We start from the raw sequence: 15,719 nt of genomic DNA, 5'->3' as shown, positions 1-15,719 counted from the left end.
CCCAACCCAATGTCGGGTTGGTCGCAAGGTCGGTTGGGTTGAACCCGCCTGACTTTCAGCCCTACTTAATGGAGGACACTTGTTTTGTCATTTCCCACCAATTATACAAATGAAACCTAACCATACACGTCCTTCAATTATATATTTTAAATGTACCACATTAACAATTCTTCCTTCTCTGCCAAAGAGCGATATTTTAATAAATAACCAGTTACTTCTCAATTCATATACACAATTTCTGCTATGTGAGCCCACTTAAGATAGATTAGAACATCACATTTGTAATGCGATTGTCATAGTTTTAATTCCATTAGCTAGCTTTTCTCTATTTGGATCGTGCCCATGGTGTGCCATAAAGGCCGTTACGTAAAGGTAACGGTAGCAACCATTACACGTTATGGGGTTGTAACGGCCGTAACAACCATTGTGGAAAAAGAAATGACTTCTAATTGCTGTTAACAGCACATTATATTCCCTATAAAAGGCTATAATAGCCCTGTAATGGTCTATTACGGAACATATACATGTTTTTCATACTTTTTAATCAACATATACACCTTGCTCGTGCCATATGTACACCATGTGACAAACTAGTAGTTCTTGGGCAGATCCATCTCCCAAGGGATGGAAATGGAATTGAAATAATACCATGAGATATTTTTCAGTTTAACTGTCCAATAGATGTCCGTGGATTGTATTAATTAATATAAGCATAAATTTTGATTCATTAATGCATCTTAATGCAGACCCAGAATTTGGACAGTTTAATTTTGAATTACATTTCCAAGTGCTTGTGTTTTCTCCTTCACACACTGCCAGAGTATCAAAGTTTTCTCCAACTTTTTTTTGAAGGGCTAATACAAACCAACGTATCAACTTCCAATCTCAAAGACATTGGGCAGAAAAAAGAAGAAAAAGGAAACAGAGAGTTCTTTCACAGCCAAATATGCTTCTCATTCAAACCCATCCAACCCTTGGGACTTAAAAACCCATGATCCAAAAGACCTAAACAGAGAGATCCAAGGCCTATGAGAACAAAACCCATGATCCAAAAGACTTACAAATAGATGGGTGTAGTTACATTTCCCCCTTTCAAACCAATCTTCCCCTGCTTTTGATTTTCCTCATAATTCAAGGGCCTTCTGAAAAGCATGATGTGGGGCTCGGGCTTATGAATCGCGTAGTGTACCCATCCGCGAGATTGCTGAACACCGATTCCTCTCCATTCCTCCTGAAAAGGGGTCGCGATCATATTGATCAGAACATTAATCCGCCATCAATCCATTCATGCAACTAAAATAATGAAGAGGTGAATCACGCACATGTATCAACATGGAAAATGTGCAAGATCCTGACCATATACCATGATGGAATCGACATGAATGCGTAGGTGAAGTATTGGCAGTTTATAAATTTAGTTTCAACCAACCATTTTACTCATTTGATAGCAGATTGTCCTGATTTATGGGACATGGCACATCCTAATGATTGGCAGAGATCTCTCACACACGTGAGAAAGGAAAATGTGCTGCTTGTCCCTCTTCAATCTCTCATCATGCTGATTATCTTGGTGGCGTTTCACAGTAAAGTAAATCATAAACCCAAATTGCAAAATCCAAACCGTAGAAACGGCATTCAAAGTATATTACCTCTTTAAGAAGTACGTTCTTAGGCAAGAGTTTCGCAACCTCCCGAGGTAGAACGACGTGCCTGTGAGAGAAATGATCCATTTCAATATGAATAGAAAACCCAATTCAAGAAATCGTAAGGAAGAAACGGAGAGAGAGAAGATAACCCAATTCAAGAAACATAAAGAAGAACCACGGGAGAGAGACTACCTGTATTCATATTTTTCATCGTAGTACTTTTCGGAGTACTGAATTTCCGGCATTTTTTTTTTTTTAAAATTTCTTGAGAAGTGAACGATTTAAAAATGATGGATATCTCACAATGTCAATGAGAGAGAGGAAATCTCGTTTATGTGAATGGAGAAGAAACGAATATATAGAGAAGGTAAAGAGCGGGAATGCTTAATTCAAAACAAGGAAAAAATAGCCGTTGGAGACATATTTGAAATTATAAAATCCTGAAACGGATAGATTGTTTGCCTTTTTAATTTTCAAATTTGAAGTTTAAAAAATGGTAAAGGATTATATTTCTTCCCGAAAATACCCCTCTCTAATACAAAAAAGCGCTTCCTCTTCAACTAAATTACAAGACTAGCCTGTAGTACGTTTTTGCGGGACGCGCTGCGACCCCTGAACCAGCCATGTGGGTGGGACCGTGATCGTGGGGCCCATCTCGAAGTATGAATTTTAGATCCACGCCGTCCATCCTTTTTTTCAGCTAATTTTATGGAACGACTCCAATTATGTATAAGATTCAAATCTCAGGTCGACCACACCATAGGGGCCACAATAGTTTCCGATGAGGCTGATATTTTTTTTTTTTTTCACTTCATCTAACTATATGTTAACTTATGAAAAGGATGGATCTCAAAAATACATCACTGTGGGTCCTATAAATGTTTCAACGGAGGGTGTGATGGCTCCCACAGTTTTCTGTGGTGGGTCCACTTGAACTTTAAATTATCTCATTCTGTTTTCAATGCCATAAAACGATCTCTAAAAATAGTTGGACGGTATGGATACAACACATGCATCGTGATGGGGTCCACATAGCTTGGTGACGTCACTTCAGTAGGGATTTGGCTACTGACCTTGTCAGTATCCAATCCGCACCCCCCGAACCAGCCATGTGGGTGGGACCGTGATCGTGGGGCCCATCTCGAAGTATGAATTGTATATCCACGCTGTCCATCCTTTTTTTCAGCTAATTTTATGGAACGAATCCAATTATGTATAAGATTCAAATCTCGGGTCGACCACACCATAGGAAACATTTGTCATTTAATGCCCACCACTAAACACTTCCTAGTGTCCACCGTACCGTTAAGATGACGGAAACGGATTGGCTACTCCCCGTGACACCAGCCAATGGCTGGTGGTTGGTGCTCTGTGGCCCCACCATGATGTATGTGTTTCATCCATGCCATCCATTTGTTTTTCTAGATCATTTTATGGTATTACACAGAAAATGAGGTATATTCAAAATCTCAAGTGGATCACATTAGGAGAAATAGTGTTGAATGAATGCGGATCATTAAAAGCTTTTAGGGGGCCATGGAAGTATTGGATTAAGTTGATATTTGTTTTTCCCCTTCATTTGGGTCTTTATGCGCTAGTCAACATATTGGATGTCAAATAAACAATACGGTGTGCCTTAGGAGGATTTAAATGATGGATATCCAATCACTATTGTTTTCCTGTGGTGTGGTCCACCTAAGATTTATATCCATCTAATTTTTGTGACAGAGCCCTAAAATGGCTCTAAAATGATCTTTAAAAATGGATGAACTGAAGGGATGAGACACATACATCATGGTGGGGCCCACAGAGCACCAACCACCAGCCATGAGGCAGGTGTGAGGGGGAGTAGCCAATCCGTTTCCATGTACCACACACTGGCTATATGGCTGGTGTAGATACGCGTCTAGCGAAGCTGAGCGCTGACGCTACTCGAGCTCTAAGTTGTACAAACGGTTCAAAGGAGATCAAAGTTACATGGCCCCACAATGATGTATTTATTATATCCATGCCAATCATCCATTTTTCGAGATTATTTTACAGCATTAAAAAAAATATAAATATGTCAAAATCTCAAATGAACGACACCAAAAATAGCAGCGAGGATATAAAAACTTCATGGGGCCTTCCATAACGTTTATTTTCCATCCATTACTAAGGTTAAAATTATATTTTCCATCCATTACTAAGGTTAAAATTACATGGATGAAGAGGAAAACCAAATTTCTTATTAATCAGAATTACATGGATGAAGAGGAAAACCAAAATTCTTATTGGTCAGAAACTTCTGTGACTCCAAAAAGGATATCAATGGTAGACGTTCAATCCCCCGCTGCTTTTTGCAGTGTGGTCCACTTGATCTTTAGATCTGTCTTATTTTTCCTCTCAAGACTTAAGAGGATCCTGTTAAATGGATGGCCGGTTTGGTCCTCATTTTTCCTCTCAAGACTTAAGAGGATCTCGTCAAATGGAAGGCCGGATTGGATATGATACATACCTCATGATGGGACCCACAGAACTTGCTGACGTCAATGCACCAGCTATGTGGTACTCCAGCCTATGGGCTTCCCAAAAAAAGTATAAACAGCGTGGATATACAATTGGTTCATCGAGGTGGGACCCACGGTCGGGTTCCCACTCATATCCATGGTTTGCGGACCTTTTGTTTTTTTTGGGATAATGAGAATGTACTTCATGAGGTGCTAGATCCACACGCATCAGAAAGCTGACACGCGTGTGGCACATATCTTCCGTATCCGTGCCGTCCAAGAGGTGTCCCTCATCATTAGAACAACCTAGTAATAATATACGTTGAATGGATCTCATTTCAAATTCTCTTAATACTCTGGCTACCTAATGCTTGCTACTCAGGCAACATGAGTTGTACACGTGGCATTTATTAACTCACGGGAGATGGATGCCATTGAGCCAGAGCACCCAGAATTGGGGCGCGGATGGGTATCACGTTAGTGTGTGTTACACTTACCGTGGGGCCCACCCTTATGTATGTATTATATATCCACGCAGTCCATCCTTTTTTCCATCTAATTTTAGTTCATGATCCTAAAATGGAAGCAGATCTATATCTCAGGTGGATCACATCACAAAGATCAGTGGTGATTGAACACCCACCATTAAAAACTTCATAGGGCCCACCCCCACCGTAATGTTTATTTGCCGTCCAAGCATTCTGCTGAGACCCATAATGCGGAAAAGCCATCTCTCTACGGTACACGTGGCAGGGAGTTTTATGGATCGGGGCGAGCCCAGATTGGGGAAGCGGATTGGGTGCTGACCCAGCACCAACATGATGTATGTGTAATATCCACACCATCCATCCACGTTACCAGTTCATTTTAGAGCATTATCCTAAAAATGTAGGAGATCCAAAGCTCGAGTGGACCACACCAAAGGGAAAAGTGAGGATTGAATGCCTACAGTTGAAAACTTCTTAGGCTCAAAGAAAGTTTGGATCAAGCTGATATTTGTTTTTTTTTTTTCCCCTTTATCCAGTTTTCCGTGACTTTATAAACAGGTTGGATGGCAAATAAACATTGTGTGGCCCCAATAAGTTTTCAACGGAAATCATTCAATCCCCATTGTTTCCTACGGTGTGGTCCACTTGAGCTTTAGATCTACCTCATTTTTAGCCTAATTCGATATGGAAAAATAGATGGATGGAGTGGATAAAAAATAAACATTATGATGGGGCCCACAAAAAATTTCTCCGACCTACTATACAGAGTTGGCTCCCCTATCACTACCAACCCAAGTCACAATTCTGTAATCAGATTGGTTGGTCGATTCAGACGTCTGACTCCTAGACATATTTGCCCACATGGGACTGTTTATTTGTTTTTTATTTTTAGTTTCAACCTTCCAGTAAATGTCCATGAAATATATGCATATAGGCACATATGGTGTGAAGGGGGTTCATGTGTTGGCTGATTGTAGGGATGCATGCATGGTAGAAAGTGTTTTTTTTCAAAAATTCAATTATATAATTCCTTAAGGATCTTCATACGTGATAATGTCAGATTTTACAAAGATTAAATATCAGGATTAAGAGTTTGGATCTTACTTCGGATCTTACTTTTGTGATGAATTGTAGGATGCTTTTTCCAAGATGTCAATTTTGATGCAGATCCATCGCTCTAAGTGGTAGACTAAGTGAAAGATACCTCGTTTTAACACTGAAGTCTTGGTTTCGATTCCCTAGAGGGGTGGCTAACAGTGAAGTGTGAACCCACCATGGGTGTACTTTAAAAAAATATAATAATAATAATAATAAAAATAAATAAATAAATAAAAATCCGATGCTGATCTTTTAACTATAGTGGTCTCTCTTTGATTTATTGCAAACAAAGGAGATAAGAGAACTAGCATATTTTCAAGGAGTATGGCTTATCATGATACTAGATCTATAGTACACAACTCTCTCTAAATAATAACATTGTATCTAATATTAAGTTTTAGTATTGTAGCTAATAATTGAATTGTTTTGAAATATCATTAATATGCTTTGTGTATGGCAGATGAGTGTAATGACATGTTTACCTGTGCAACTCTTTAAGGGAGCTCAAAGGGTCATTTCACTCAATTTACTTCAAAATCCTTCATGAGAAAAAGAATGTCATTTTCAGCCTATTTTTTCCCATTACAATTCATTTCCATCCAAACATAACTCAAATGCCCAGTACCTCTATCTACTTCAAATTCTCCTAATTTACCTCAATTTAATCTAATCCAAATAACCCTTTATAAGCCATTTGCATCCATATGTTGAATGGTCCTTTAAAACACATTGCTCTCTTTTCTATTAACGGACCAAGATACTTCAGACGGTTCAAAGCAACATGTCCGGAAATTTGAACTACCAGGATGATGTATGAAAAGTTTATAAACCAATTTCATAAACGTACTGCGTACTGAGTAACATAGAGTAAACTTTGTTGGGTCTACCTTGGATGTATGTGGCTTATCTACGCCGTTCATCGAATTTTTCAGCTCATTTTTTGGGGTTGAACTCAAAATTGAGGCATAAACAAAGCTTAAGTGGATCACACCACAAGAAATAGTGGGGATAATGACGTCCAACATTGAAACCTTCCTAAGGTCTACAGTGATGTTTATTTGTCACCTGTTCATAACGTTACAGAGATATTTATGAAGGGAAAACACAAATATCAGCTTCATACAAAACTTCTGTGTACCCTAAGAAGTTTTCAATGGTATGCCTTCAATTCGCACTGTTTCCTATGGTGTGATCCACTTGAGCTTTGGATATTCTTGAAGTTTGGGATCATGTCTTAAAATGATATGAAAAAACGGATGGACGGCATGGATATGACACATACATCATGGCGGGCCCCACAGAGTTTACTGAGTATGCATAGCGTATTGAGTTGAAATGCAATTCTGTCACCAATTCCACCTCTTTCATTTGTTTTTTGTTTTTTGTTTTTTCCAATGTTTTTGTGTTTGCGTCTCATACAAGTGCAGAAAATTCATCCTACTTACATAAACTCTTTCATTATTAGAGGGATTTTTTTTTTTTTGGCTTGCATGTTACAGAACAGAAAAGTCATCCAAATGAGGCTGAAACTGTTTCATCTAAAATGCTTCAGGCTCATTTAGCAAATTGGAATCAGACGGATGTGTGGGATTTGCTGTTTTCTGGATTATTATAACTAGGAATTGAAGGACTTTGAATTTGAGATTTGAGAGGAAAGAAAATCATATACTCTGCTGAACTCCCACCTCAATAGTCTGATTTCAAAAACACTTGATTCCATGGAAGTTCAAATCCACACTCACAAGCCTTTAGGTTCTTGAAATGCTTATAGAAGGGGTGACTCTTTACTAATTACCTAAACACAATTAAAATAAAATCCTATAAAAAACTATGATTCTCGGATCCTTACTCTTGCTCGGGTGCTAGACTCTCAGGAGTTTCAACACCTGGTCAAGGGTTCGAGTATCCACATGTGGTGAAATCCCACTATGGCATGAGTGTGTGGGGAAAAAAAACTGTAAAACTATATTTTGGTGTATGCATGACATTCAAATCCATCAAATAGGGTATCTCCATCATGAAAATATGATGGCCAGAAAATCCTACTGATGAATAGCAACTACCTAAAAACCTTGAAATTCATATTGTAGCCCACTCGATGGTTGGATCGACATGACATCTTGGGCATCCCATTTTCATTCTAGGGTAATCATGTTAAACTGGTTGGGTATCATGGTTGTCGTGTGAGGCCTTTCCATAACACATTTTGAGTATTTGCCAAGTCTTTAATTTTTTTTTCCTTCAATTCTAAGAATTTATGGAGTCGTGAACTAACAAAATCCACAGATTTAGCAAATCCTAACAAAATACAAATCCGAGTGATTTAAAATCCATACCCTAGATCCCTCACCGCAACAGGCCCTTTAAGGTAACTCGCATACGAAGAACCCTTCACATAAAACCCATACCAAGTAACATGTGAAGGGAGGAAGGGAGAGAAATAACAGGAGAGAATTCAAAGGGTAGAGAGAAATGGAAGGAAATGATGCCAGAAGTGGGAGTTTTGCATAAAAGGAACGAAGTGTATAAAATTCAAGGTGTTTGTTTAAATTCAAGCAATTGATTTATAAGCATCTAAAATTTTAAAATTTACGAATACTATTATTTGTTTTGAAAATTTCATTTAATGTCTTATAAAATTTTAAATGCCTCTAATTTCTTTAAAACTAATTGAATGGACAAAAATGTTCGTTTGCTCTGGTGTCACATAAAATATAATTGTCTTGAAGACCATCATCAGCAGAGCTACATGCATATAAAGAAAATGAACAGCTGAAAATTTCTAACCAGCAGAGACCAATCACCTTCTCTGCTCTCTCTTTTGCAGGAGGCCCACCAGACATTAGATGGCCTTTACAGCACTAGGTTGCATTTCCAACAATGTCACAAATAGACTCCTTAGCACAAAGGAAGAGAAAGAAGAAAATTGGACAATTCGCACGTGGGAGAGAATGCAGAGATGAATGGCACACGTGTGAAATACAGGCCAATAACCAAGTCCTTGGACGTAGAAAATTGGCAGTTACATAAACAAGAACTAATGGTCCTTACTTTCGTGACAGGACAATCTCAAGTTTGATCTCCATCTGGTATATGGCCCGTATCTCTCATGTGTGCCACGAGTCATCTCTTCAATCTCTCCTCGTATGTATCACGAATACGTGCCAGGCGTGTGACCCATCCACCTGCTAGCAATAAGGGAGAAAACATAGCATGTAGCAACAATTAATTGATTTGCGGTGTCAGCCAAACAGTGCCGTCTGTTCATATTCGGGCTTTTGGTTCCAACAAATTAAATGAGAACCATGATTGGGTAATCCAATCCGTTGTTCTGTTACATCCATCTGCAGATGGACCATCTGTAATGAACTTTTTATGTTAGAATATGCTAGCCGTTTACTTATGGCAATCAGTTGAAATTTTGCACAGAGAGGGATGTGATGAGGTCGTTCACCAACTTCCTCAAGGGATGATTACTCTGGATTCACAGAGCTCTCTGGATTTCTCGTCGAGCTTTCTCGAATCCACATCCACGGGGATAAAAGCAGGAATGATTCCTAATCAATTCGAAATAATTTAATTGATGATAAAAAAAATGAAATTACAACTATTTAAATAAGGAACTAAAACTTAGGATAGAGTTTTAGACTTAGCCTCCAACTCAAACACCCTAAAAATATGACTTGACCTTTATTCCTACTAGACTTGGGGTTTTCAGCTAAAAATAATAAATGTTAAAGTTGACCCAACCACGTATTCTCCTAACTTAACCATTTTCATGTTGGGCATGACTTGTATAACTCAAAGGATCAAAAGTTATCCTCGAACTAAGACTTAACTTTTTATAGTAAAAATGAAATAAACTAGACTTTTAACCATCGATCTGACTGAATTTTACAAACTGGGGTGGACAACCTGAGGGAGCGGCGTTGGTTGGCTTAAGTAGGTCATCTTACTACAAAATCATATATAATATGTCGAAAAATTCATCCCAGTTGGTGAGATACGACTGATTTAAGGTTTTGACAGGCTATCCGTTCCGACTCTAATAGGGCCTTCTCTGGTCCATCTTTGCCACGAAAGTGTTTGCGACCCACTCTACATCAAAGTTGGACCATCCTGGATCTTAACCATATGCTTGTAGGCCAGAAAAAGAATAAGTGGGTTCATCATATTTACTTAGATTTTGAAGCATGGTACATCGATGTGTCATACAATAAACCAATGGTCCACATCAGCCGACCACGGCTTCGCCTCTATAATTTAAAAACCTGACTATCTCTTGCAAGGCATTGGTTCGAGGACGATATAACTCCTTAAGAAATGGGATGGGCAATTAAGAATCTTTGGCCATCTTCATCATATATTCTTTTATACTTTCATGATATAAGTGGGGGCCATTATTTTAGTAATCCAAATCATTGGTAGGAAAATGACTGGTCAAGATTATTCAAATCTCTTTTATGAAATAATTCGAATTTTTAAATTTGTGCTGGCAAATGACTGGTCAAGATTATCCATATTCAATAAGAAAAATTCTAAAGATCGGTAGTAGAATTTTGCCATCTAGATTACCTACTAACAATAGTTTATGGTGTTCCTATTGTCGCTTTAGAAACTACGGGCTCTTTTGGGAGTCCCACACCGTAGATCACTTGGCCCTAAAATCAGGCCCTCTGCCCAATGGCCAGGATAAACTCGGTCCAGGCACCGGGGGTTCTGTGGTCATTATGATTTATGAGTTTTATCGACGCCCTCTATTCATTTTACCATACCATTTTAGGGTACGAGCCCAAAAATAAGGTAAATCCAAGGCTGTAGTGGACCACAGCAGAGGAAGCAGATATGATAATGACACCCACAGTTGAAACCGTCCGAAGGCCCACCATGATGATTATTTGACATCCAACACAAATAAGCTTGATTAAAACTTCTGTGGCTCTTAATAAGTTTTTAATGGTGGTGTTCAACCCTCACTTTGTGGTCCACTCGATCCTTGGATCTGTCTCATTTTTGGATTCATATATGGAAAAATAAATGAACGGTGCATATAAAACCTATACATCCACCAGCCTAGACTTAGTCCATCCTGATAGTGCAGGACGTAATCCGCATCCCTCAATAAGTGGGCCCAGTCATGTACAAAGGAAATAGATCCAGGAACCATATTCAATTTACACAAATGGCCTACATGATTTGTGGACGACTGACTTTTAAGCTCGTATATGCTCATGGTCGGTCAGTCCTGATGCATGTTCTATATGTGGATGACACTTTAACTTTAATTAACCTTCTTTTGCTAACGGGGTGTTTGGTATTGCCAGTGTTGGGAGAAAAATAGATCTGACTTATGAAATGGACTAACTCTACAAACCAGCACGGACCCAATAGGGTTAAAACCACTAAAGAGGCATCCATTGGCAAGGAGATATCAATCTTTAAGTAGGTCGATGCAACTGTAAGACCACTCAAATAAGATACAATTGTAAGTTTACTCAAATGGCCAGTTGCCTACCTAAAATGATAGGTTGGCTATAGGTCGGCCTAAACTATAGGTCGGATATAACTCAATCATATGTCGACTATAGGTCAACTTGATATAGCTCGGCCATAGCTAGGCCATAGGTCGGCATAATCTCTAAATAAGATAAATACTGATCTGACGGAAGGCTCAGTATTACTTGCGTCTACTGTACTTGGCGCTTCTATCACCCGACCTTTTTCGAACTAACAGTCCGGGAATTTCTCCAACAGCTCGAAGATCTCTCCAAGATCTCCGGGAGATAGAATCAGATCTCGAGGATCTCAGACAACCACAATCCCGGGAAGATCCCAGACGGATTTGGAAACCTGTACAGGAAGATCTCTGACATATCAGGAAAGACTTCTTACGGCATGGTCTTCCTTCCCCTATTAATAAAGATACTTCTACTTAATCTAATGTACGCATGGTCTATTACACTGATGATTCTTTTCCAAGGGATCATCTCTTTTGAAAGACCCAAAAACCTGACTTAGGCATCGGAGGGTCCCTTGCACTAATTAGGGTCTCCTTTGTCTCTCACCTTCTTCTGTGTAGGTCCCAAAGGGTTAGCCAAGGAGGGCCCGCCAAAAAACTGCATCAACAGCCAACATGGCATAGGTTGAAAATCCAAGCCATCCATTAGGTACGTCTGACCTTGCCCATGATCCCTCCTAAAAAAAAAAATAGTCTAGTCCACTCAACACGTGGGCAAAAATATTTCAAGTTTATTTAAGCTGTCCATTTGCTCTGCGAACTGAGGCCCACCTAATAAGTGGGTCAGCCTTATTTTTGAGACAGGGCATCTATGTGATGGGACCCACCAAATTGGATGCATGGATCTTGGAGGCATATACGATGGTGGCACATGTGGTCAGTAGGTTTAGCTGGCAAAGGATCCTTACTCTTACTCGGGTGGTAGACTCTTAAGAGTTTCAACACCGGGCCAAGGGTTCGAGTACCCATAGGTGGTGAAATTCCACCATGGCGTGCGTGTGTGGGGTGTGTGTGTAAAAATAAAATAAAAATTAAAAAAAAACGTTTAGCTGGCAAAATCTAGTAAAATACGTATGCATTCTCAGGAATTTGTTCTTCTCTATCATTCTCCACTTCTGATAGAAACTAGATATATATACATATGTTTGGTGGCCCACTAACTTGTATGGTGGATCTTCTTTTGATATTCTCTCACCTTTGGTGGAGAATATGATGGCCTTGGATAGGTTGCGAGCTATATCTTTGCATACTCCCTCAAACATGGCTCATGAGAAGGGGTCCTGCTTTTCTTTTTCTTTTCTTGTTTAGGAAATTTTACCACAAACTGCTTTGAGATTCGGATCTTACCAAGTTCATAGGAGAAATTATACTATTACCCTTGTTAAAAAATTTCTTTTCTTTATAAAGTGGAAAATTTAGAATTATAAGGAACACATGGTATGTGTTTGAATTCAACCCATCCAAGAGATGCACACTAACATAATTATAAGGCAAACAAAAAATATGATAGGTCCAATCACAAGGTGGGCATACCTAAAAACAAAATTATATAGACCACTCAAATATCTAAATTCAAGTGTAGCCTATCTGACGGTTTGATAGGCCTAATATTTGGATTGTGCAATCACCATGGTGGGTTGCATATTTTGGGTGGCTTGCATGTTATACACATACCTTGGGGACCCCATAATTCATGACTTTCACTAATTTAAAAAGAAAAACTTAGATAAAATGTGTTTTTGTAATTTTCTCCTTGATCAGTCATGTCCTCATCCAGAAATTGCACATAGATTCTTACCTTGTTGTCATTGAAAAATACTGAATTTCTATCCACAACATTTTTATTTTTGGAATTCAAACAAATTAGAATTCTCAGTTCTCAACAGTGCCTTGAAGATGGAATATTTTCTGAAATAAGCAGAGCATAGTGATTTTCAACTCCATCCACAAATATTTACCCATGTTGTGCAATGAATTTGAAAAGTGGGCGTTTTTTTTTTGAAAGCATAGCCTAACCTCATAAACGAGCAAGTAATACAAAACACCCTGCGGTTATTTGGAAGTGACATGAGTGAGAACAATGAAACAAGTGGAGAGATGGGATGCACTTAGACACTACTGCAATGATGTGGAGATTGATGGTCACTTCGATCTTGTCGTGGCACTAAAAATGGTGGATTGGAGCTTCTTGGTAAATTCTTTAATTTTTATCCGCAGCAAAGTAAAGAATCCAGAGTTGTGTAAAGCCTAACTAGTATGTTTTATATTCATCTCACATCCAAACTCATCCAACAAATGCACACCAATATTATCATTTAAGCGAATTGAAAATACAACAGATCCAATTATAGGGCAGGCCAATTCATAAAAAAACAACATACACCATTCAAAATATCATAATTCAAGCCTTACTCATGTTATCATCATGTTTGGGTGCATACATACATTGGATGGGTTGGGTGTTATACACACACACACACCATGTTGGTTAAATAAGTCTCCACTTTTACTATTATATATATATATATATATATATATATATATATATATATATATATATATATATATATATATATATATATATATATATATATATATATAGAGAGAGTCACGCTCCCCTGCACACCTACGCACATGCGCACTTTTGCACATGTGTCATGGGTGTCTAATCTGAACGGTCCATGTGATGCGGAATCCCATGAAAACCCTTGTGACAAATTTTCACCCTGATCTAAAATTCTGGTGGGCCATAGCAAAGAGAAATGCAAATCAAGGGAGGAAACTGTTTTCATTTTTCATGGCCCATCAAAATTTTAGATCAAAGTAAACTTGGTCCTGAGGGTTTCACGAGGTGCTGCTTCACATGAACGGTTCAGATTTTGGATACACATCACGTATGATGGGTTCTCAAAAAAGTTCGTATGTAGTATGTACGAACTGGTTCGCAGGTGAGCGTTTCCGCGCGCGCGCGCGTGTGTGTGTGTGTATAAAAAGAGCATCTTTATAATTTCAACTCTCAAAAGTACCTCCATGTGACTAGGGTGTACATCGAGTCGAACCAGATTGACTCGGCTCAGTCAGCAAGCACACCTAGCTTGAACTTGGCTTGGCTCAATGACCGAGCCATCATTTGCAGCTCAACTCGGCTCAGTTAGTAGATTGGACCAGTTCGAGCCAAGTTCGACTTTTCGAGCAGAGCCGCCGCTGCGGGCGATGCGACGAGCAGAGAGAGAGAGAGAGAGAGAGAGAGAGAGAGAGAGAAGAGAGAGAGAGAGAGAGAGAGAGAGAGAGCGAGCTAGGGTTGGGCGTCGGGCAGGTTTTTTCGAACAAAAGGGAAATGGGGGTAAATTTAAAGGTTTTTTTTTTTTTTTTCTTTTTTATACTATATAACTGAGTCGATTCGAGTTTGAGCCGAGTTCGAGCCATATATCAAACTAAGTCGAGCTCGAGTCAGCTCGAACTTGGTTCGAACTCAGTTTCGGGCTCTAAAAACCAGCTCAAATCGGATCAAACTCGACTTCAAACGGACCTGAATTGAGCTTTTTCAAGCCGAATCGAGCCAGCTCGGTTCATGTACACCCCTGCATGTGACTTCTAAGAGTCCAGGGTTATTTGGTAAAATACAAATTCCCAAGATTTTTGCACTAAAAATGCCTATTACATAATAGAGGTTTCTAAGGCCACACAGGTGCAAATGGCAGTCCGTCTACACACTACCACAAGTGACCAGGTAGCACACTATTGCGAGAGATCCAACGCATGCATTATTTGGGTCCCACTATCTAGATGGGCTGTTAGTAAAACAAAGGCCGATTCACTAACCAGATGGTCCGTAGTTTATGAAACAAATGTCCGGCCAAAATTTGACCATGTGCTTTTTTTAATCCGTTCATTTGTTTTCAACGTTGTGGTCCATTAGATGATGGTATTACGCTAATTTTTGGGCCATGGCATCTAAAGAGCGGGACCCAGTAGATGGTTGGCTTGGATCTTGTTTCTGTGTGACACTTGGGCGCGCATAGTGGTGTAGAAATGGGCTGCTACATAAACATGTGTTTTAAGTCTTCCATTTGCTTCTAACATTCTGGTCCACGTGATGAGTGAATTACCATGATGTCATGTAGACAGTGGGATCCAGCTGATGATCGGCATGGATCATGCTCCTGTCCAACGTTATGGTCCATGTAAGAATTAGATTATCCTTATTTTTGAGCCATGGCATCTATACAGTGGGACCCAGATGATGGTTGGGCTTTGATCTGGATAGATTGGTTGCTCCGTATATGGACGTGTGCCGTATTAGCCTACCTTCATAACAAAATCATCATTTTCAAATCAAAACTAGAAGAACCGTATAAGATGCTTCGTGGAGAATCATGCCAAGAATGAGAATTTTTCAATCTAATCATAAAAGAAAAGGAAAATAATCATTCAAACGTCACTGAAATTCTTTTTTTTTAAAAATAATAATAATAATATT

At 39.1% G+C, this 15,719-nt stretch overlaps 1 protein-coding gene across 1 annotated transcript; it reads right to left on the bottom strand.

Moving 5' to 3' along the window:
* Positions 1-856: 856 nt before the first annotated feature.
* Positions 857-1,992, bottom strand: LOC131218572 (cyclin-dependent kinases regulatory subunit 2-like). The gene is made up of 3 exons (XM_058213183.1): positions 1,839-1,992; positions 1,650-1,710; positions 857-1,231 (listed from the first exon to the last, which is right to left on the bottom strand). Exons 1-3 carry the CDS (start codon positions 1,889-1,891, stop codon positions 1,058-1,060), a joined length of 288 nt encoding a protein of 95 aa, XP_058069166.1. The 5' UTR covers positions 1,892-1,992; the 3' UTR covers positions 857-1,057.
* Between the last annotated feature and the right edge of the window lie 13,727 nt (positions 1,993-15,719).

Source organism: Magnolia sinica, chromosome 11 (assembly GCF_029962835.1).
Source record: "Magnolia sinica isolate HGM2019 chromosome 11, MsV1, whole genome shotgun sequence".
NCBI lineage: Eukaryota > Viridiplantae > Streptophyta > Magnoliopsida > Magnoliales > Magnoliaceae > Magnolia > Magnolia sinica.
This window is presented reverse-complemented; position numbering and strand designations above follow the sequence as displayed.